Source organism: Myotis daubentonii, chromosome 13 (genome assembly GCF_963259705.1).
Source record: "Myotis daubentonii chromosome 13, mMyoDau2.1, whole genome shotgun sequence".
In the NCBI taxonomy this organism is placed as follows: Eukaryota; Metazoa; Chordata; class Mammalia; order Chiroptera; family Vespertilionidae; genus Myotis; species Myotis daubentonii.
This window is the reverse complement of record NC_081852.1, coordinates 44307128-44331617: the sequence shown is the minus strand read 5'-3', so window position 1 is coordinate 44331617 and position 24490 is coordinate 44307128. Positions and strand designations below refer to the sequence as shown.

The window sequence follows — 24490 nt, the reverse complement described above, 5'->3', positions numbered from 1 at the left end:
TTTTATTCCTCCCTGTACCATCTGCCAGGGCAACTGAAGCATTTCTACTTTGCTCAGCATGGCCATTACTTTTTCTAGGATGCTAAATGTTATCCTGGCTGTGGATTTGCCCCAGCCCCTGGAATACTTGCTAGGATGTTAAATCCCATGTCCCAAGAAAGCAACCCAAGCCAATGAATTCGTGATTAACCAATCTTACATCCTGGGTCCCTTGATCAGGCATCTTCAAAGTCTGATTCCAGGAGTACATCCCTGGCTCCTATAGTTACATGCTAGCTAATTCTCACAACTCCTTGACTACATAGTCTATTCATTTCCTTAACTGGGTAATGCTAGAGAAGAGGTGCCAGGAGAGGAGGTGCAACAGTTCCTGAGGGGGGCACCTGTTGTCTTGCGGAGAGGCTTCTCTACTATTTTCTAGCACAGGGCAAATGCTACCTCTTCCTAGGGAAGGTTGGGCTACACTGTAAGCCCTTTGGACTCAGGGAGGCTCTTCAGCTCCAAAATCTGTGGCATCCATCCAGATGTCCCCATCCTATTTTTCAGATTACTAGGTTTTTCCAACAACAGACCTTTTTGTGATTGACCATTCAAATGTCCCTGAAGCTCGGGAACTGTCAGATCTGTCTTCTGCTTAGCTATGTGTATTCTTACACTACAAGATATAAGGGCACCTTTATAAATAACCAGAGAAGTCCTCTGGCTCTCACACTTAGCTTTCGTTACTTATTAATGACCCTTAATTTCTCATTTTTTTTCAGGGTCTCAATATATTACTGCAATAATCTGCAACCCTGCCGTCTTTTTGGAATACCCCATACTCATATCTTTTAAATTATTGCGGCTGCATCCTTCTACCTGGCTATGTTTTCAAGTTACCACCACACTTAAGTTTTGTTTTTTTTCCTTACTGGGTGGTGAGTGAACCAGTCCCAGATATGCATTTTACTGCCTGCTTCCCTGAACCATTCCTGCTATATGCCAACAAGAGACACAAAGATAGGATTAAGTGTGCCAGAGATTGATTGGGGATGGGGAAGTTGGCAAAGGTAAAGAAAGCCTTCAGACTAGTCTAATGTCTGCAAGAGACATAATAATTTTAGCATCCATCAATGGTCTTGACTGCAACAATTTCTACAGAGGCATTGCTTAATGCCATTTTCTACATTTATGAATTAGTATTCTGTGAGGAACAGCTTTTCCTTTTCTCCCTTTGACTTATGTAAGCAATTATTTATTTATACAAGATAACTTTTGTGTATTTATATTGTTCTGTGTTTTATAATTCAATGTTATTTGTGTTGTTCAAATTTTCTCAGCTTTAGCCATTGGGAGCTCATTTAAGTTGGCTCCTAAGTCTCTTAGAAATGTCTCTATCATTTTTTGAGCACTTGTTTACTTTCTGATATCAAATGTTCTAGGCCTATTTCTGTATTCTCTGACCTATTTCTGGTAACCAGCCATTTCTCCAAGGAGTCCTGGTTCCTTTAATTAGAGAATGGTATTTAGAAACCAAAATTTGGGATGCTAGGTGTGCTCATTGATATTGGGATGTCATTACTTCCAGGCTTGCTCAGTAGACATTATTATATCTATACCTATATATCCATAGATGTATTACCTATATATACATCTATATTTCTGTATCTGTGCTTCTGTATATATATTAAAAACCATGAGTTATATTGATACCTCCAAATCTAATCCAATTCCACAGGGTTTATTCTAACCTTCTCCTGTTTTTTATTGGAATGTCTTTCTATAACATAGATTCTTTATAATTTGTTTAACCAGTAACCATTTGATAGGCATTTGGATTGCTTTTAGTTATTGGCTGTTAAAAAGAGTACTGCAGAGATAATATTTGTACATATATCTTGGAGAGATTTTTCAAATATATATATATAGGGAAAAATGTCTAGCAGTGGGCTTTCTTGGTCTAAGAAAATGAACATTTAAAATTCTTACAGATATTTCCAAATTAGTCTCTAAAAATACTGTTTGCATCTTTTAAAATAATTGTCTTAAGGGCACATTTCTTAAAAACAATCCTGGCCTGTTTCTTAATGTCAGTGTCTCTTTTACCCTTTTCCTGTCACCATTTAGACAGACTTCTGATGGGACCCAGAGGGCCCGAGATTCAGTGGCATTTAGTTTTCCCTTAGCCTAGTAACATTGATTACTGCGGTCATTTATCTCTAGCCCAGAGTCTTCTGGTAGTGTTGCAATTTTTATTCATAGACATTTCTCAAGTCTCATTATCCTTCAATAGCTTCAGTCAAATTATAGACATTTATGCTGATTTCTTTATAACCTAGTTAAAGTTTCATTGCCCTGACTAAACCAGAGATATTTCTCTTTATATTAAAATTCACTCTTAGCCTAGAGATATTTTCACTCTTTGCAAAGTGGCTGTGTCTTCCTCCTAGGCAATTTTAAACTGTTCTCTGTTAATAGCTGCAATTAAAATGCCCCCTCCCTTATTGATTGTACTCAGTAATTCAAATGGTTTCCCATTAACTGATGATTTCTTTCTGAATTACAAGAGGCAGAGTTGGTTCAGGGTTCACCTTACTCTATTTCATTCTTACATTTCTTTTCTAGCTTCCACTAGAAATTCCTCTGTTATTCCAGTCTCTACTGGTTAATAACCTATGCCTCCTCTGTATTACTCATTCTATACCGAACACAATGTGGATGTTATTTGAATGTATGTAACAGCATAGAGTAACAGACATCATCTAGAGGGAATTTGCTACAATGAATAATGATAATTGAGGTTGAATGTTTAGGGTGCAGACAGATTGTCTCGAAGTGGCATTGAATGGGCCTAAAGAACAACTGTATGAGTTACATTTGTCAAAGCTTATTGTGTATCAGACACTGAACTGGATGCTAAAAAGGCAGACATGGTACCTTCTCATTGGGAATTACTCCATTCTGCCATTAGAGCAGAAAACAGAGCTAAACAATGATAGTATGGCTAGCTATTGCTAATACAGGAGTTGATTAATAGTTAGGAGAGATCAGAGGAGAGGAAGTCCCAGTGTCTCTACTTTAAGGAGTCAGGAAAGACCGCATAGATGAGACCATTGATCTAAGCCAGTGATAGCGAACCTATGACACGCGTGTCAGAGGTGACACGCAAACTCATTTTTTTGGTTGATTTTTCTTTGTTAAGTGACATTTAAGTATATAAAATAAATATAAAAAATATAAGTCTTTGTTTTACTATGGTTTCAAATATCAAAAAATTTCTATATGTGACACGGCACCAGAGTTAAGTTAGGGTTTTTCAAAATGCTGACATGCCGAGCTCAAAAGGTTCGCCATCACTGATCTAGGCTATGAAGAATGAAAAAAAGAGAAAGAAGGATATTCCAGGAAATGATTAAAAGCTTAGGACAGCAGGGAGCCAAGGAATAATGTGCTTATGGAGGAATGATGGGGTGTTCTAATGTGGTCCAAAGTTGATCAAACTAGTGTTTGAGAAATTCTTCACCAAGCACAGGCAGGTTTCACAGAGAAAACATGGTGTATTTGTTTTATTCATTTCTAAAATGAAAAAAAAGGCAAACCCCTTTGTGATTTTTTTTTAAATAAAAATGCTGGGTTTTTTTTTTGGGGGGGGGGGGGTTTGTTTGTTTTTTTTATGTGGCTAAGGACTTGGACACATAATCCTGCCCCTAAGCTCTTGGAGAACACTGCCAGTGACTCCAAAAGGGGAAATTGATGCTGAGTACAATAGAGAAGTATCAGTTTATTCCAATTGTGAGCACATGAGAATATGAAGAGATTATAAAATCACATGAACAACAAAATGTAGAGATCAGTCACACTTGAGCAGAACTTAGTTAATGCTTTGAAGTCATGCCTCTGAGACAGCTGCCCCAACCCCACTCCCAACCCAACTGAGCAAAATGTAGTGGAAATGAACCTGTTTACGGGTTGGGGGTTAATACTGGAATGACTTACTGGAAGCCCAAGTAGAAGCCAAACTTACTCAACACATCATTAGTCAATGCTCCTTAGAATAATCCTACATAATAAAAGCCTAATATGCTAAGTGTCCGGTCATCCAGTCGGCCATTCAACCAATCAAAGTGTAATATGTTAATGATATGCTACGGCCGCTCAACCGCTTGCTATAACATGCACTGACCACCAGGGGTCAGACAGCCGACCAGTTGACCAGTCGTTATGACATGCCCTGACTACCAGGGGGCAAACGCTCTAACCAGTGGGTGAGCTTGCTACTGGGGGTCCAGGCACATCCCTCCCTGGCCACAATCGTGCACCGGTGGGGTCCCTCGGCCTGGCCTGCACCCTCTCTCAATCCAGGACCCCTTGGGGAATGTCAGAGAGCTGGTTTCGGCCTAATGGCGGACCAATCAGTTGCTATGACGTTCACTAACCAACAGGGGGCAGACGCTTAATGCAGGAGTTGCCCCCTGGTGGTCAGTGTGCTCCTACAGGGGGAGTGCTGCTCAGCCAGAAGCCAGGCTCACTGCTGGCGAACGCAGCCATCAGTCAGACATCCACTGAGGGCTCCCAGACTGCGAGAGGGCACAGGCCAGGCTGAGGAATCACGCCCCTCCGAGTGCATGAATTTCATGCACCAGGCCTCTAGTATTCATATGAGAAGCCAGGAAACCTGACTATAGGACATAGAGGCATTGGCACCATCTGGTGGAGAGAGTAGAAACTCATCTTTAAGCATGGGCTTGCTTAAATATGGGACCTTACAGCAGATGTTGCAACAAAGATTAGCATTTACTAAATGCTCTCCATTCAAACATGTAATTTTCTAATAAATTTTAGATATATCTCTTGAGCTAGCAATAATACTTATTAGATCTCTCTTTGGGACCTTTCAGTTTCTTACTAGACTTGATACTTGCAACTAAAAGGATTTGGGTTGTAAGAACTCTTCAGCATAATTTTGAGGCAGGAAATTGCTCTCTGATAGATGCTGTGAAGGAAAAAAGGAGATACAGAATTAGCCTTTAGTAACTTAACAGTGTAACTGGGAAATAAGCCATTTATTCTAGGGAAATGAGAAAATCAAGAGGCAAATCCCAAGGTAAGACAATGTCACAGGAGATGTCACTGGGCACTCAGATGAGGTTGGTGTGCTCAGGAATGACTTCATGAAGGAGGCTGAACTTCAATTTATCCTCAGCAAAGCATTTCTAAAATTTCTAGAACTCTAGTTCTCAATTTGGGCATGTTAAGGAAACCATCTAATATTGTTATTTCTTCACACTTTCATTCACACTTTTTTTTTTTTTTTTTTTTTTTTTGGTAAATACCTTCTGCCTTGTCTTAAACCATCAAGTCCATGAAATTACAGGTTTGATATGTTTTTGTGTTTGCTATATATTTGTTTTGCTAATATACATGAAATAAACACAGGAAATCCTCATTATATGGAGATAATTACAGTAAGTCCTCACTTAGTCACTGATAGGTTCTGTGTCTTTAAGTGAAACTACATATAACAAAACCAGTTTTACCATAGGCTAATTTATATAAACAAGAGTTAAGTGCCTATGGCATCTCATCAATGTTATAACAAAACAACATCGAACAAAATAATTTTCTTGATGACCTACTGTAGTTCTACAAAAAGACCATTTAAAGGGAATCAATCTACCGAAAAAGAGTATCAGTCATTTATGTTAATTTTTTATGCAAAAGTTCGATTGGGATTTTAGTTTATAAATGAAACAAAAAATTATGAAAATAAGTATTTCATTGTTTACCCAACAAAGTATAAACTGTGTTGCAACTATTGATAATTTGAATGAAAAAAATATTATTTAATTGAATGGTATTTTTCTGACAAAATAATTTAACTTTTGTGGCACAATCGTAAATATTAAAAGACATCAAAATAGACCTCTCTTTACCTTTTAATGTTCAAATTATTTTATGAGCAACCTACTTAATTATCATCCTTGTGAGTTTTCTCTTGTTCAGTTACTGATCTAATTGTTCTAAATCCTTATAAGTTAGTGGATTTTTATGTGATCTGAGCAGACTTTTTCTTTAATCTCATGCAATTCTACTTTTTTTTGTTTAGATTTGTAACTTGAATTTCCAATAGATATGTATTGGGTTTGAATTATATTGGAGAAATTGAAAACATCATTGATCTTATTAGTGACCCGAGGGTATTGTAAAGTAGAGGATTATTTAAGTCAGTTTTCAATTCAACAGTGAATATTTTGGGGTTAGGATGACTTTTATTTTCCTATGCATCCTTCCAGGGAATCTCTGGAATTGCCCAAGGACAGAGAAGGTCAGAGTCCTCTGCTCAGAACAGGGTCAAACCCCAAGGCCCACTGAGCATAGTATCTGTCCTACCTCCTATCATACCCTTTCACAATATCCTTGGGTGATATTTCTTCTTTTCATGTTATCTACAATTGTGTATGCTGCTTTCTAAAATCACCTTGAAATGTATACTGAACCAAAAGGTAATAGTAGCTTTTAGAAGCCTCTCTGTGTAATTCCTATTAGGAAACTCATAGAAAGGCTTTTTGTAGTAGCTAATATTTTCCTTTTGTTGGAATGATGATTTGAAAGTTACAAGCCTTTCTCTGCTTTTTCCCAGCCAGGTCTCTAGACAAACTTTATAACTTTGCTGATTGCTCTGGACTGCACCTGATATTTGCTCTAAACGCAATGCGTCGAAATCCCAATAACTCCTGGAACAGTTCTAGTGCCCTGAGCCTATTAAAGTACAGCGCCAGCAAAAAGTACAACATTTCTTGGGAATTGGGTAATGGTAAGTACGGTTGTTATTTGCTTTAATTGACAAGATAAAGGGTAAAAAAATAAGTTGGCTTCAGATATGCTCTCAATTAGACCATCTCTAGTGTATGGGCCTGAAAACACTTGAGATTTTTGGCCACTGCATTGAAAATAGTAAAAGACCAAATAGTGAAGGGCAGTAGATTTAGTGAATCCACACCATTTGCATATATAGTTATCGCTAGTTAACTCATTCCACATATGGAGAAAATGTCATCGGTGATTCATAACTAACAAATTGAAGCTAAGTCAGATACAACCTGTCTGCGCAAGTCTGAGCTGCATTTTATAGGGTGTGTTCTATGGAACACTGGTCCTACAGATAACCTTTATAAAATTCAAATATATTTGGGGACTGCTCTATAGTGTATGCACCTCTCAAAGGTGGAGAGGGGCAATGGGGGTAAAGGGGACATCTATAATACTTTTAACAATAAACATAAATTTCAAAAAAGGCTCTGAGAAGCCTGCTGCAACTATTATAAAGTAGTTCTTTGAACATATTTATAATACAGTTTTGAAGTTCTTATCTGCTAAGTCTAACATTGGGGCCCCCAAGAAAGAGTTTCTACTTGCTGCTTTTTTTCTTGATATGTTCATACTTTCCTATATCTTTGCATCTCATAATTTGTTTTGTTGTTGTTGAAACTATACTTACAGGTAGGTTAGCACAACCCTGAATTCCAAATCCTCCATCTCAGAGGTTATTTTTGCTTTTGCTTTTTGTTTGTTTGCACTAGTTCTGTAGAATCTGCCTCCCTTGCATTATGTAACTGCTAATATCTCTTAAATTTTTATTTTTAAATTATTTTTTTATTTTTAAGGCCAGCTTCCTAGGGGTTTCCCTTAGTCAACATAGGCTAATGGTGAGACTATGATTGATCAGAGGTTATGCTTAATTGAGTCAGTAAGCCTTCCATCCTTTGCCAGTGGATCTGTATGTGGGTTGGGGAACACAATAAAAATTTAGGCAATTTACAAGTCTGACTAACTTTTACTTTCTGATGTGCCTTCTCATGTCTCCTTTATGAGTGTACTAGGTTTCGCACTCATCTACGAACGCATAGATAGCTAGTGCCCTCTCCAGTCTCTCTTGAGCATGCACAGCCTTCCAGACTATGAGGAGTATCTGTGAGCTTACCAAGGCCCACTTTGACTGTGTTATTCCCCAAATCTCCTGTTAAATTTCTTGCAAGTGTGCTGGTTTATATCTTTCCCCTATCAGTATCAAAACCTCAAGTTAGTCTTCTTGGAGCATGTACTTCATTCCAAATCAAATTAGCTCCCTCTAACAATGGAGCTGCTGGATTTAGAACTTTCCTTGCCCTTTAGAACTACCAAGTTAAGAAAAACTGGGAGAGGGGATTTTGCCCTAAATTATTTCATTTAGCTATTTTGTTATTATTAAACATTACATTTTTCTAACTTTTTGGTATAATAACCATATTTATGAACTTTCCTTTTTTATCATTTATATTCATTTCCTAGGCTCGTCAGAACAAAATATAATGAGTTTTGTGGTATGAAACAACAGAATTTATTCTCTCTCAGTTCAAGAGACCAGAAGTTTGAAATCAAAGAACTGCCAGGGTTGATTCCTCCTGGAGGCTCTGAGGAAGAATCTACTCCATTCCTCTGTCCTAGCTCCTGGTAGACGCCAGCTGGCTTTGGCACAGCAGCGTCTCTCCACCTTTGCTTCCATTGACCTGTGGCCCTCTTCCCTGTGTGTCTGTGTACCTGAGTCTCCCTCTCCTTTCTTTTATAAAGATACTAGAGGCCCGGTGCCCGACATTCGTGCACTTGGGGGCGGGGGAGGTTCCTCAGCCCGGCCTGTGCCCTCTCGCAGTCCTGAACCCCTCGGGGGATGTCCGACTGCCCACTTAGGACATCCCCTGAGGGGTTCTTAGCACTGCTGCGGAGGTGGGAGAGGCTCCTGCCACCACCACTGTGCTCGCCAGCCATGAGCCCGCCTTCTGGCTGAGCGTTACCCCCCCACCCCCTGTGGGAGCACACTGACCACCAGGGGGCAGCTCCTGCATTGAGCATCTGCCCCCTGGTGGTCAGTGCATGCCATAGAGACCGGTCATTCCGTCGTTTGGTCGATTCGCATATTAGCCTTTTATTATATAGGATTGGTTATTGGGTTTAAGACATACCCTGATCCCATATTACTTCATCTTAACTAATTGCATCTTCTAAGATCCTATTTCCAAATAAGATCACATTCTGAAGTTTCAGGTAGACATAAATTTTGTGGAATACTGTTCAACCCAGTATATCACTCATTATAAAATATCACCTGAAAATCAGTATGGTCTCTCTGTTGTGGATTAGGTGATCTTTTATGAAGATTAGTTTGAAAATTAATAGAATAGTAAGATGGCATTTGACTTTTTTGTTGCAGGGGTTCCTCAAGTTAAGCTAGCTCACATCCTCTTTGGTTATTTTATTCACAGTGTTAAGTAAAAGGCAGAGAGATCTGTGAACAGGAAAGGGTTGGCAGAGCTTTACCCTTCTCAACCCTGACTTGCATGTCTTCTTTTAATCTAGAGCCAAATAACTATCGGACTATGCATGGCCGGGCAGTAAATGGCAGCCAGTTGGGAAAGGATTACATCCAGCTGAAAAGTCTATTGCAGCCCATCCGGATTTACTCAAGAGCCAGCTTGTATGGCCCTAATATTGGGCGGCCCAGAAAGAATGTCATCGCCCTCCTAGATGGGTATGTCAGATTATTTAGCAGTTCTTATAACATTGTTTATTAAATGTAATTAATTAATTTGTATTTTTTCTAGTTATTTTGTTCTTAGGAAGGACAGAGAGATTTTTTCCATGATTTCCCCCACTCTAAATCAGGGATTCTCCATCAGACAGTGTAATAACTTTTCATGTCTCTAGACCTTCCACAGTCAACAGAAGGTGGTAGGATTGGGGAGGGAATACAGAATCAAACAAAGACAATAACTATCATTTATGTCCATGCAGTTATGCTTTTGGATTATCTTTTTTTAATGATTTGATTAATGTATTTTCATGGGATGACAGTGTCCTCTCAGTACCATAACCCTAATTAATTATTCATTCATTCTGGAAAAGTTTCTTGAGTAAATGATATGTGCCTAGGACCATGTCAGAAGCTGGGTATGTAATAATAAACAAAAACAGATACTTTCTTTACTTTCACAGAGTATATAATATGGTAGGAGAAACATAGACATTAATCAATTGATCTTAAAATTAAGATAATACCAAGTAAAGGTACATGGTACTATAAATGACTCTAAGGGCTGGGATTTGATGGAGCAGGAGGTCATGGAAGGATTTCCTTAATGAAACCACACATAAGAGGAAGAGAGATATTTGGTGTAATTTAAATGATAGATAGGTGTTAACTAGATAAAGTTTAAACTGAACAGTATCTGTGTTCTTGGGAAAAAGAAAAGCATATGCAAAGACCTGGAGGATGAAAAAAGGGCCAGGTTGGCTAAAGAAAGGCATAGCTAGAGAAGTGAGTAGGTGTCATATTATATAGATAGAAACTTATAGGCATAGTGAAGGACTTGGAATTTCTTCTAAGTACAATGGGAAAGATGCTGAATGTTATTAAGCTGGGGAGAGAAATAATTTGACTTGTTATGCAAAAAGTATGTTATGTTTACTCGATGGAAAATAGGTTGGAGAGGAAGCAGTGAGAAGGCCACTGTAGTACAGAAAGGAAGAATGATGGGAACCTGGACTAAGATGGTGGCAAGGGAATATATTGTTGGAGGTAGAATCCAAAAGTCTTGATATATTGGATAAATGTATGGTGATATGACATAAGAATATTCAAGCAACTGGGTGAGTGGTATTGTCATTTACAGAGATGGGAAGACTGGAGGACTAGTCTAGGAAGAAAATCATGACTTTAGTTTTCATGTTACATTTATTATGTTTGAATCTAAATAAGATGTCAAATATATCATTGAATGAGTCAAGGGATCAAGATCTCTGCTAGCAATATTAATTCTGGGGGTCATTAAAATGCAAATAGGATATAAGGCTGTGGGAATAGAGGAGATCAGTTAGAGAGAATGTGGAAAGAGAAGAGACAGAGGGTTAGGAGAGGCCAGAGGAACTCTCATATTTAGAGGGAGGAAAGAGGAATGACCTCAGAAGTAAGAAAAATGGGAGAGATTAAGATCTCACAGGAACCAAGAAAAGAGAGTTTTAAATACAGAGGGAGTGCTGCTAGGAGGCCAAGAGGTCAAGTAACAGGAAGATAGAAAAGTACCAATGGATTGGGCAACATGCATGTTTTTGGTGACTTTGGATCACAAAGTTCAGTGGAGTGGTGAGAACAGGAGGCAGATCACAATAGTTTGAAGAGTAAATGGTGTGTGTGTGTGAAAGATTGGAAACCATAATATGGACAGTAATCCTTAACAGATTTTTTACTATGAAGGAGAGCAGAAAAACTAAGGAAGATGTGGGAGTCAAGGAAAGTGATGGCATTTTTCTTCTGGGAGACAGTAGGACAGGTTTGTGTGTTGATGAGACTCATGCAGGAGAGAAGAGCTAGATTGAAGATATAAAACAAAGTGAGAAGTCCTTCAAGGTTAGAAGAAATGGAGGCCAGAAAAATTGGCCTTCATTAAATGGAGGGGTAATCCCATCAGAGTAACAGAAGGTAAGAAACAAATATATCTCCATGCCAGAGGTTAAAAAGTCATACTGAGGAGATACTTCTACCCAGTACATAGGTGTTGTTAGGGCATTCTAGTTTGTGTACATACTGTAAATGTGAGCACATAGATAGATGCTGGTTTGTTATGAATAAGTCAAGAAATTTGGATACAATAGTAAGTGACAGATAAAAGAAATGAACATGTAACTGGATGCTGTGGTAGCAAGTGGTGGGGTTCACCTCTCTATACTTCTAAAAACTAACAGGACTCAGGAGATAGAGAAAATTACTTAGGGCAAGGAAAGGTCCCAGTGCTTTATATGCCAGGAAAAAATGGAGATTTGTCTTTCTTAATGTATATGTACTAAATATACAGTGAAATATAACTTGAAATACATAAACATTCCTAGCAACTCAACCAACAATAACAAAAATGTCAGCACTCTAAATTATCAGCTCTGTAGTCTTTTCCAGTTCTCCTGGTTATACAGATATAATTTTACATAGTTGCGATCATTGTATATGTATCATTTTGAGTTCTGCATGTTTTACTCATTGCTTTATATTGCCCTTTCTTTATTTCTACATAGTTCTCATATTTGTCATTCTTAATAGCAATGAAATATTCTATTGCATTAATGTACCAAAGCTTTCCCTCACTGTTGGGCATTTGGACTGCTTCCAGTTTTTGTCTGTAATATATAGCACAGCTATAAACATCTTTATACAAATAGGTTTTTTATTTCTTTTGAATTACATCCTTGGGCTGTATTCCAAAAAGTTCGGTTTCTGGATTGAAGTATGTATATGATAATTTTTATGGTTCTTATATTTGTTGCCAGATTTTATTTTTCAGAACAATTTTACCAGGTTGCAGGGCAGTAATGTATTAGTGAATCTTTTCCCCCAATACCCCACAGCAATGAATATTGTCTTTTTATTCATTTACTCTATTTTAATTGATGCAAGACTCCTCATGGTTGTTTAAATTTGAATTCTGTTAACTATAAAAACAACTGGGAGATTAAAAATGGTGGCAGAGTAAGTGGATGCTGCATGGACATGCTCACAGAAACAAACTGGTATTACATCTAAAATACAGAAAAACTTCCTGAATAATCAACAGAAAACTCATAGGAGAGAACCCTGACACCCGAGGACTGAAAGTGGAGATTGCATAGAAACTGGTAGGAGGGGCAGAAGCGCTAAAGGGCTGGCCGGGTACCCACAGATAGCAACTGAGTCCCAAAGAGATATCTCAGCTGTGGGGGGTTGCCACTGAGAACTCTGGGATCTAATCCCCAAGCTGGGCCCCCCAGCAGAGAGCACCAAAACAGTGGAGGGTACCCACATAACATCTGGCTGTGAAAAGCAGCAGGGTGCTCTCTGCCAGAGAATAACAGCTGAAAATTCAGGCGCCCTCTTAAAGGGCCAAAGTACAAAATTCCCTGTGGAGCTATCTACCTTGTGCTCCCGCAGAAGGAGGCTTAAGTGGACTGGAGCTGTGAGGACAGAAGCCAGGACTGGGGACTCGAGGGATAGGGCTCAGAAGGCAGACACCCCAAGTTTCCTGGGCTGAGTCATTCTCTCATGCAGCAGAGAACATCTTTCCCACATAGACATCTACCTTAACTGGGGGGGGAAGACAGTTGACACACCCTATTGAAAAACACCTTGCCCAGAGGCTATTTAAGAGATTAAAAATAACAATTAGCCTCCAGGGAGTAGCAACTGCCCCACCCTGTTGAAAAACAAAAAACTCTTGCCATACCTGAAGACGAGTGCCTGGGGGGCAATTCAAGTCAGAATACTATCAGTCTGTAGGCCAAGGCAGTCTCTGGAGGCTATGATTCTCTGCCTGATCTAATTAGTCAAAAATGGCCTTTAACACTGTCCTGCATTAGAGACTGAGAGGTGTAGAGGTGTAATATATAGACACAAACCCAAACAGACAGCCAAAACGAGGAGACCAACAAACAATCCCCAAATGAAAGAACCAGAGAATTCTCCAGAAGAAGAAATAAATGAAGCAGAGATAAGACATTTATCTGAAACAGAGTTCAGAGTATTGGTGGTAACGATGCTCAACAGTGTGAAAAAAGATATAGTAATTATGAATAAAGAACAGTCTGAGATAAAGAATGACATAATACAAATAAAGAACACATTGGAAGGAATACACAGCAGATTAGGGGAAGCTGAGGATCAAATCAGTGAATTAGAAGACAGAGTTAAAAACATCACTCAATCAGAGAACCAAAAAGAAAAAATGATTAAAAAACAGGAGGACCGCTTAACGTGAAACATAACAATATTAGAATAGCAGGTGTGCCAGAAGAGGCAGAAAGGGAGAAAGGCATAGAGAAGGTGTTTGAAGAAATAATGGCAGAAAATTTCCCTATCCTGGTAATGGAAAAAGTCACACAAGTTCAGGAGGTACAGAGAACCCCAAACAAGACCCAAACAGGCCCATGCCCAGACACATAATAATTAAAATGCCAAAAATTAAAGACAAAGAGAGAATCTTAAAGGCAGCAAGAGAAAAGAAAACTGTTAACTACAAAGGAGTTCCCTAAAGGCTGACACCTGATTTCTCATCAGAAACTCTACAAGCCAGAAGGGATTGGTGTGAAGTTCTCAAGGTAATGGAAAGCAAGGATTTGAGACCAAGATTACTATATCCAGCAAGGCTATCATTCAAAATAGAAGGTCAAATAAAAAGCTTGACCAAAAAAAAAGGCTAAAGGAATACATCACCACCAAGCCAGCATTATAAGAAATGCTAAATAAATTGCTGTAATCAGAAGAAGAAACAGAGAGAGAAACGTAGCCATACAGAAATATAATGTCAAAAAATATGTACCTATCAGTAATAACCCTAAATGTAAATAGACTAAATGCTCCAATCAAAAGTTGTAGGGTAGCAGATTGGATACAAAAACATGAGTCAACTATATACTGTCTACAAGAGACCCACCTGAAAACAAAAGACATACACAGGATGAGAGTGAAAGGATGGAAAAAAATTTTCCATGCAAATGGAAAAGAAAAAAAAGCAGGAGTAGCAATACTCATATCCGACAAAATAGACTTTAAAAAGAAGGCCATTACAAGAGACAACAAAGGTCACTACATAATACTAAAGGGGTTGATCCAACAAGAGGACACAACCCTGGTAAACATATATGCACCAAACATAGCAACACCTAAATATATATTTTAAAAAAAGAACAAAAAAACTTCTAGGAGACTTTAATGGAGAGAGTGACAACAATACAGTCATAGTAAGGGACTTTAACACCCCTCTGACTGCGCTGGATAGATCTTCCAGACAAACTTAACAAAGAAACAGAGACTCTAAAGGGCACACTGGATCAGATGGATTTAATTGACATTTATAGAACATTTCACCCCAACGCAGCAGAATATACATTCTTCTCAAGCGCACATGGATCATTCACAAAGATAGACCACATGTTAGGACACAAAACAAGTCTCTACAAGTTCAAGAAGATTGAAATCACATCAAGCATCTTCTCAGATCACAGTGGGATGAAATTAGAAATCAACTACAGTAAAAACACCCCAAAACATTTAACCACAAGGAGGATAAATAGCATGTTATTAAACAATGAATGGGTTACCAATGAGATCAAGAAAGAAATAAAAAACTTCCTGGAAACAAATGAAAGTGAACACACAACAACCGAAAATCTCTGGGACACAGCAAAATCAGTCCTGAGAGAGAAGTTCATAGCACTACAGGCCTACCTTAAAAAACAAGAAAAATCAACAAAAACTATTTGACCCTACAACTTAAAGAACTAGAAAGAAAACAACAAGGAAAGCCCAGAGTAAGTAGAAGGAAGGTACTAATAAAGATTAGAGCAGAAATAAATAACACAGAGAATAACCACTGTGGTTACACAGGAGTAACCACTGACACCACAGAAATACAAAGGATTGTAAGAAAATACTATGAACAACTATAGGCCAACAAGCTGGACAATGTGGATGAAATAGACAAATTCCTAGAAAAATACAATCTCCCAAAACGGAATCAGGAAGAATATAAAAACCTGAATAGGCCAATAACAACTGATGAAATAGAAGCAGTAATAAAAAAAAAACAAAAAACTCCCACCTAGAAACCAGAAACACCAATCAGAAAGGATATATGCACCCCCATGTTCATAGCAGCACAATTTACAATAGCTAAGATTTGAAAACAGCCTAAGTGCCCATCAGCAGATGAGTGGATTAGAAAACTGTGGTACATCTACACAATGGAATACTATGCCACTATAATAAAGAAGTAACTTTTACCATTTGCAATGGCATGGATGGAAATGGAGAGCATTATGCTAAGCGAAATAAGCCAGTTGGAGAAAGATAAATATCACATGATCTCACTCAAATATGGGATATATTGATCAATATAAACTGATGAACAAAAATAGATACAGAGACAAATGGCAGGGGAGGGAAGAGGGGTTAGAGATCAACCAAAGGAATTATATGCATGCATATTAGCATAACCAATGGACACAGACACTGGGGCAGTGGGGGCTTGTCCTCAGAGGTGGGAGTGGCAAGGGGGAGGGGTCAAGCGGGGAAAAAGGAGACATATGTAGAACTTTAAACAATAAAAAAAAAATATATTGAGTGTCAGTGAAAAAACAAAAAACTACCACCAAACAAAAGTCCAGGTTCTGACGGCTTCACAGGGGAGTTTTACCAACATTCACAAAAGAACTAACACCTATACTCCTCAAACTATTTCAGAAAATCCAAGAGGAAGGAACGCTTCCAAATTCTTTGTATGAGGCCAGTATTATCCTAATTCCAAAACCAGATAAAGTCACTACAAAGAAAGAGAATTACAGGCCAATATCCCTGATGAACATAGAAGCTAAAATCACCAACAAAATATTAGCAAATCTCATCCAGCAATATAATAAAAAGATCATACACCATGATCAAGTGGGATTTATTCCAAGGATGCAAGGCTGGCACAATATTTGCAAATCAATAAATGTGATACATCACATAAAAAAATTGAAAGACAGAAATCACATGATAATATCGGTACATGCAGAAAAAGCATTTGAAAAAATCCAACACCCATTTTTTATAAAAACTCTCAGCAAAGTGGAAATAAAGAGAGCATATCTCAACATGATAAAGGCCATATACAACAAACCTATAGCCAACATCATACTCAATGGGTGAAAACTAAAATCATTTCCCCTAAGAACAGGAACAAGACAGGGTTGCCCACTTTCACCACTCCTGTTTGACATAGTACTGGAAGTGCTAGCCATAGCGATCAGACAAGAAGAAGAAATAAAAGGCATCCAAATTGGAAAAGAAGAAGTAAAACTGTCATTATTCACAGATGACATGATATTGTACATAGAAAACCCCAAAGACTCCATCAGAAAACAAGGAGAGTTAATAAATGAATTTGGCAATATAGCAGGATACAAAATTAACACCCAGAAATCTATGGCTTTTTTATATGCCAATAATGAACTCACAGAAAGAGAAACTAAAAAAAAAAAAATCCCATTTACCATTGCAACAAAAAAGTTAAGATACCTAGGAATAAATTTAACTAGGGAAGTAAAAGACCTGTACTTGGAAAACTACAGGACATTGAAAAAGGAGATAGAGGAAGACATATACAAATGGAAGAATATACCATGTTCATGGATTGGTAGAATCAACATCATTAAAATGTCCATACTACTCAAAGCAATCTATAGATTTAATGCAATCCCTATTAAGATACCAAAGGAGTACTTCACAGACCTAAAACTAACTCTCCAAAAATGCATATGGAATAAAAAAAGACCCCAAATAGCTACAGAAATTCAGAGAAGGAAGAACAAAGTTGGAGAGATCACAATACCAGATATCAAGCTATATTACAAAGCCACTGTTCTCAAAACTGCCTGGTACTGGCACAAGAACAGACACATAGACCAATGGAACAGAACAGAGAACCCAGAAGTCGACCCAAGCCATTTTGCTCAATTAATATTTGACAAAGGAGGCAAGAGCATACAATGGAGTCAAAATAGTCTCTTCAATAAATGGTGTTGGGAAAATTGGACAGATACATGCAAAAAAATGAAACTAGACCACCAACTTACACCATACACAAAAATAAACTCAAAATGGATAAATGACTTAAATGTAAGATGGGAAACCATAAAAATCTTAGAAGAATCCGTAGGCAAAAAAATATCAGACGTATGTCGTAGCAATATCTTTACTGATACATCTCCTAAGGCAATGGAAACTAAGAAGAAAATAAACAAATGGAACTACATCAAAATAAAAAGCTGCTGTACAACAAAAGAAACCATCCACAAAACAACAAGAAAGCCCACTGCATGGGAGAACATATTTGCCAATGTTATCTGTGATAAGGGTTCAATCTCCAAAATTTACAGGGAACTCATACAACTTAACAAAAGGAAGATAAACAAGCCAATCAAAAAATGGGCGAAGGACCTCAATAGACACTTTTCGAAAGAGGACCTACAGAAGGCCAAGAGACATATGAAAATATGCTCAAAGTCACTAATCATCCGAGAGATGCAAATCAAAACGACAATGAGGTACCATCTCACACCTGTCAGAATAGCTGTCATCAACAAATCACCAAAGTCAAGCGCTGGTGAGGATGCAGTGAAAAAGGAACCCTCCTTCACTGCTGGTGGGAATGCAGACTGGTGCAGCCACTGTGGAGAACAGTATGGAGTTTCCTCAAAAAGTTAAAAATGAAACTCCCATTTGACCCAGTAATCCCACTTCTAGGAATATAGCCCAGGAAACCAGAAACACCAATCAGAAAGGATATATGCACCCCTATGTTCATAGCAGCACAATATACAATAGCTAGGATTTGGAAATAGCCTAAATGCCCATCAGCAGATGAGTGGATTAAAAACTATGGTACATCTAAAAAAGAAGAAACTCTTACATTTGCAGCAGCATGGATGGATCTGGAGAGCATTAAGCTAAGTGAAATAAGCCAGTTGGAGAAAGAAAAATATCACATGATCTCACTCATTTGTGGAATATAATGAACAGCATAAACTGATGATCCAAAATAGAGCCAGAGGAAAAAAATATTTTAGAATATAACACAAGTAATCCTGTTATTTGCAGATTTTTAATTTTTCCTACAACTTTTATGAAATACTATGTTAGTACAGTTTTGGTAATACTTTTTTAAGTCTTTTTTTTCTTGAAATATTAATTTTTATTGCATGTAATATTATACTTAAACTCATTTTTCTTGAAATATTAATGTTTATTGCATGTAACATTGTTACACTTAAAATCATTTTTCTTGAAAAAAAAAATATCCTATATAATAAAACCCTAATATGCAAATTGACTGAACAGCCAAATGAACGGTCACTATGAAGCACACTGACCACTAGGGAGCAGATGCTCACTGCAGGAGCTGCCCCCTGGTGGTCAGTGTGCTCCCACATGGGGAGCGCCTTTCAGCCAGAAGCCGGTCTCATGGCTGGTGAGTGCAGCAGCAGTGGCAGGAGCCTCTCCCACCTCCACAGCAGTGCTAAGGACCCCTTGGGCACTGTCTGCCTGCCGGCTTAGGCCTGCTCATGGACTGCGAGAGGGTGCAGGCTGGGCTGAGGAACCCTTCCCCTTCATTGCATGAATGTCATGCACCGGGCCTCAAAAAAAAAAAATATATATATATATATATATATATATATATATATATATATCTACACTAATAAAAGAGAAAAATGGTAATTGGCGTACGGCGATACCCTTTTCATTGGCTAATCAGGGCTATATGCAAATTAACTGCCAACTAAGATTGGCAGTTAACTGCCAACTAAGATTGGCAGTTAACTGCCAACTAAGATTGGCAGTTAACTGCCAACAAGATGGCGGTTAATTTGCATATGCAGGCACAATGCAGGGAGGCGAAAGGGAAAGCAGGAAGAAGCCCCCTGCCACTGACAGTGATCGGAAACCCAGGGGGGGCTAAGAGCTGGGGGGCAGGGCAAAGGCGGCCCTGGGGCCGCCTTTGCCCTGCCCCCCAGCCATGATCGGAGAATCAGGTGCCTTTTCTGCCCTGGCCAGTGATAGCAGGAAGTAGGGGTGGAGCCAGCGATGGGAGCTGGGCACAGTTGAAGCTGGCAGTCCCAGGAGCTAGGGGTCCCTTGCCTGGGCCTAAAGCGAAGCCCACGATCGCGGGGCCACTGCAGCTGCGGATCCCCACTGCCCGGGCCGGACGCCTAGGCCAGAGGCGCTAGGCCTGGGCAGGGGTGGAGCCTGCAACCGCAGGGAGCTGGGGGTCCTCTGCCCAGGCCTGACACCTCTGCTGGAGGCCTCAGGCCTGGTCAAGGGGCCGATCCGGTGATTGGTGATCGGAGGGTGATGAGGGTCAGCTCCTCTGGCCGAGGCATCAGGCCTGGGTGGGGGCCAGAGCCAGTGATCGGGGGGAGATGGGGGTCCCCTGTCCAAGCCTGACACCTCTGGCAGAGGCGTCAGGCCTGGGCAAGGGGCAGAGCCAGCAATCGGAGGGGTCTGGGGGTCCCCTGCCCAGGCCTGATGCCTGGGCCAGAGGCATCAGGCCTGGGCTGGGGGCAGAACCAGTGATGGGGGGAAATGAGGGTCCCCTGCCCAGGCCTGACGCCTCTGGCAGAGGCGTCAGGCCTGAGCAAGGGGCCGATCCTGCGATTGGAGGGTGATGGGGGTCAACGCCTGAGGGCTCCCAGTATGTGAGAGGGGGCAGGCTGGGCTGAGGGACACTCCCCCCCACACACCCAGTGCACGAATTTCATGCACCGGGCCCCTAGTGTATATATATATATATATATATATATATATATATATATATATATATACACACACACACACACACACACACACACACACACACACATACATACACACACACACACACAACTGAACATTTTCCAAATCCTTATGTTGTCTCCTTTCTCCTGCCCCAGGTTTGGTTAACGACACAGTACCATTTTTGCCTCAGGCGCAGACTGGGAGGCCATTTCAAATTCATTCCTCTCCTTTGTTCAATTACTTATTAAGTTCTGTTGTTTCTAACATTGTAGTATCACTCATATTCTGTCTTCTTTCCATTTTTATTTTAAGCCTTATCATTTTTTCCCCTGAATGGTTTCTTTATATCTAGTGTTAGGCTCTAATAATTGTTTCACATCGATTTCTCAGTGGTTTTTTAAAAAAATCCAACATGTGATCAAATCACTCTTGCTTGAAATCCAAACCCTTTCACATGTACCCCTGGGCTTCAGGATCAGCAGCCTGCCTCATTTTGCAGTCTACAACTCCATGCCCTTTGCACAATGTGCCCTTAGCCATAAAAATATATGTAAATTTTGACAGATGCCATATACCTTTTCCCTTTGCACCTTTTTATCTTGTGACATTTTCTTTAGAGTAACGCCCTGTCCCCTAATTTTTCATCTTTCCAATAGATCTTCTCTGACATATTTAGGCAGGATTTTTTTATCACCTCCTCTGTCCTTATATGGTACTTTGTTTTCCTGCTGTAGCACTTATCAAATTGATGATAACTTATTTATTTATATGTCTGCCTCCCCTACTAGATTGTGGACTAGGATCAGGACCCAGCCTATGTTTTATTCATTTTGTAGCCTCAGAACCTAGGAATACAATAGGTGTATTATAAGTGCTTATTGAATAAATTCTTTCTTATTCAACAACTGTTTCTATATTCATATGACCCAAAAGCAGTATGCATAAATGTGATTGTGAAGCATTTTAAATCATTGTATATTATGGTGGTTTATATAAATCATCGTGGTTTAGCTTTAATTTTATAGAGCCAAACTAATTTTTAAATTTTTTAACTTAGGTAGTTATAGGATTGTCTTTCCAGTTAGGATACAAACTCCACTAGGACAGATATAGAATCTTCACTTTTATATCTTCAGGGACTAACGTGTTGCCTGGAATATGGAACATACTTAATAAAATGCTTGTTTTATTATTTTCATTTCCTCATTCGGGAAACGGCTCTTCCGAGTAATTGATTTTTATCTAAAGGCATGAAGAATTATTCTTTAGGGTTATATCAATTTCCTCTGCTTTTCTTTTACAAACTTTTATGCATCATCTATATAATGACAATTTTATCTTAACCTATTGCTTTTTTATTACTTTGAAACATGTTTTTATTGTTTCAAAAGTTTATTTTTATTATAACTATTCTTGTCTACTTTCTTATTAGTAGTCTTTTTCTTTTTCTTTCCTTACACAGTTAGGATAAAGTTACTATTTTCTTTTCATATAGACATTTTAAATTGTTAATGTTAAGCTCTTTTAATTTTTTTGGAGTTTATTGCTATATCTGCTATAGAGTAGGGACCTAATCTATTTTTTGGTGATGCAGTAGTATCAAGAAGCAGACATTCATTGAAAGCATTTTAACTAAGACAGTTAAACAGATGGAAGACTGTCAACAATTAAGCAGAGTAAGGAAATGGCAACCCTGAGAATGTGGGTTCTGAATAAAGATAGCTAATCTGCCTAGCAGATAGGCTCTGAGTCAGAAGAGGATAGAATGAGAAAGGAGGACCAAGTCAAGGGGTTTACATGAAAGTCTATCTGCAGAGTGACTACAAACAGAGCTCAACTCTTCCTCCATCATTTTAAGTGCCCTACCCTGCCCAGATAGAGCAAAAACAGCTCAGTCTGTTATCTCTAAGCAGATGCCAAACTAGAGCTCAGAAGCCCTCACCAAAGAAACTGAAAGAATCGCCAGGGGATGAACCTAGTATGTTAAGATGGAGCTGCTCTTGCATAGTAAATAAAACAGTGAATAAAGCATTGTGGGATACCCATGCCAAAGGCTGTCTGTGCATCCTCCTCCTCCCTCTCTAAAGTGAAATGGATTGGTCAACAGACTCTGCCTTAAAAACAGACATCCCAGTGAAAAGAGAGGCTTATCTAAAAGCCCATATACTCAATAGCTGAGAAAAATATTAGTCCCAATTTTTAAATATGAATTGATAGCCAAAGATCACAAGGAAACCAGTAGCATGGAAGAGAAAAACCAAGATAAATAAATTTAAAAATTGACACAAGAAGATTATAACTCAGGATCAGAACTTTAAAAATAAAAACTGGAGTTAGTATTCTTAATAAGATATTATACTTCTAGAGTAAAAACTTACTTTCATGAAAAAACGTACAATTAGAACAATAAGAAATTTTAAAAACTAAATATGTAATTGTTGAAATTATATCTCATAAAGGTTAGACAATGATTTATTAGATACAATACTGAAAGTATAAATGATGAAAGAAAATATTGATTCATTGGACCTTTACAGAATTAATAACTTTTGTGCATTGAATGACATCATCAAGAATGTGAACTGGCACACAGAATGGGAGAAAATATTTTCAAGTCATATAAGTGATAAGGGATTTGTTTACAGAATATATATAAAGAACTCTTTGAAGGGGCGGGGGCGGGCTAGGAGCGGTCAATGGGGGTAAAGGGGACACATGTAATACTTTCAACAATAAAGAGTTTTTAAAAATGAACTCTTACTAAACAATAAAAAGATAACCTAGTTTTTAAAATGAGCAAAAGGGAATTGAGTAGACATTTCTCCAAAGAATATAAACATATGGCCAATAAGCACATGAATAGATAGATGTCCAATATCATTAGTTATTAGGGAAACATAAATAAAAATCTTATGATATCACTTCCCATTCACTAGGATGGCTAGGGTAAAAAGACATACAAGAACACATATCGGAGAGGATGTGAAGAAATTGGAACCCTTATACACTGCTGGTGGGAATATAATGTGCAACAGCTTTAGAAAACTCTGGCAATTACTCAAAAAATTAAACCGAGTTACTATATGATTCAGCAATTACATTTCTAGGTGTATACCCACGGTAAATAAAAAAATCCACATACTACCTGTATACAAATATTCATAGTGACATTTTCATAATTGCCAAAAAAGTAGAAACAGCCCAAATGTCCATTAACTGATGAATGGATAAATAAAATGTGGTATATTCATACAGTGAATATACATATACATTCATTGTCTTTTTAATTGACAATAAAAAGAAATGAAACACCAAAACATGTTACAACATGGATGAACCTTGAAAACATAATGCTACCTGAAAGAAGGCTAAATATTGCATGATTCCCTTTATATGAAACTAGAAGCCTGGTGCATGAAATTCATGGACGTGCGGGGGGTCCCCTCAGCCCAGCCTGCACCCTCTCCAATCCAGGACATCCCTCTCACAATCCTGGACCACTGGCCCCTAATCGCTCACCTGCCTGCTTGCCTGCTTGCCCCTAACTGCCCCCCACTGCTGGCCAGGTCGCCCCCAACTGCCCCCTCCCTGCCAGCCTGGTCGCCCCTAACTGCTCCTCCTGCTGGCCTGGTCACCCCCAACTGCCCCCCCTGCCGGCCTAGTTGCCCCTCACAGCCCCCCCTGCCAGCCTAATCACCCTCAACTGCCCCCCCCCTGCTTGCCTGGTCACCCCCAACTGCACCCCGCCACCAGCCTGATCGTCTCTTACTGCCCCCACTGGCCTGGTTGCCGCCAACTGCTCCCCACTGCCGGGCTGGTCATCCCTCATGGCCCCCCCACCATCCTGGTTGCCCCATGCAGCCTGCTTGTTCAGTCATTTGGTCGTTCCTCACTAACCCCCTTCTGGCCTGGTCATAGGCATCCATCTTGTGAGGGCATAAGGGTTAATTTGCATATTACCTCTTTATTATATAGGATGTCCAGAAAAGGCAAATCTATAGGGACAAAAAGTAGATTAGTAGTTGCTTAGGGCTAATGGAGAGTGACTGCTCATGGATAGGGATTTCTTTTTGAAATTAAACATTCTAGAATTAGATTATATTGATGGTTGCACACCTCTTCAAATACAATAAAAACTGTTCAATTTTA

General features: G+C 39.0%; 1 protein-coding gene across 1 annotated transcript in view; it reads left to right on the top strand.

Annotated features, from left to right (window-relative positions):
* Window positions 1–24490, top strand: part of HPSE2 (heparanase 2 (inactive)) — a 533452-nt gene that overhangs the window by 321086 nt on the left and 187876 nt on the right. The window contains exons 4-5 of the mRNA XM_059661921.1: window positions 6620–6793; window positions 9370–9541. Coding sequence (XP_059517904.1) covers window positions 6620–6793; window positions 9370–9541 — 346 coding nt within the window. The remainder of the gene's footprint in view (window positions 1–6619; window positions 6794–9369; window positions 9542–24490) is intronic.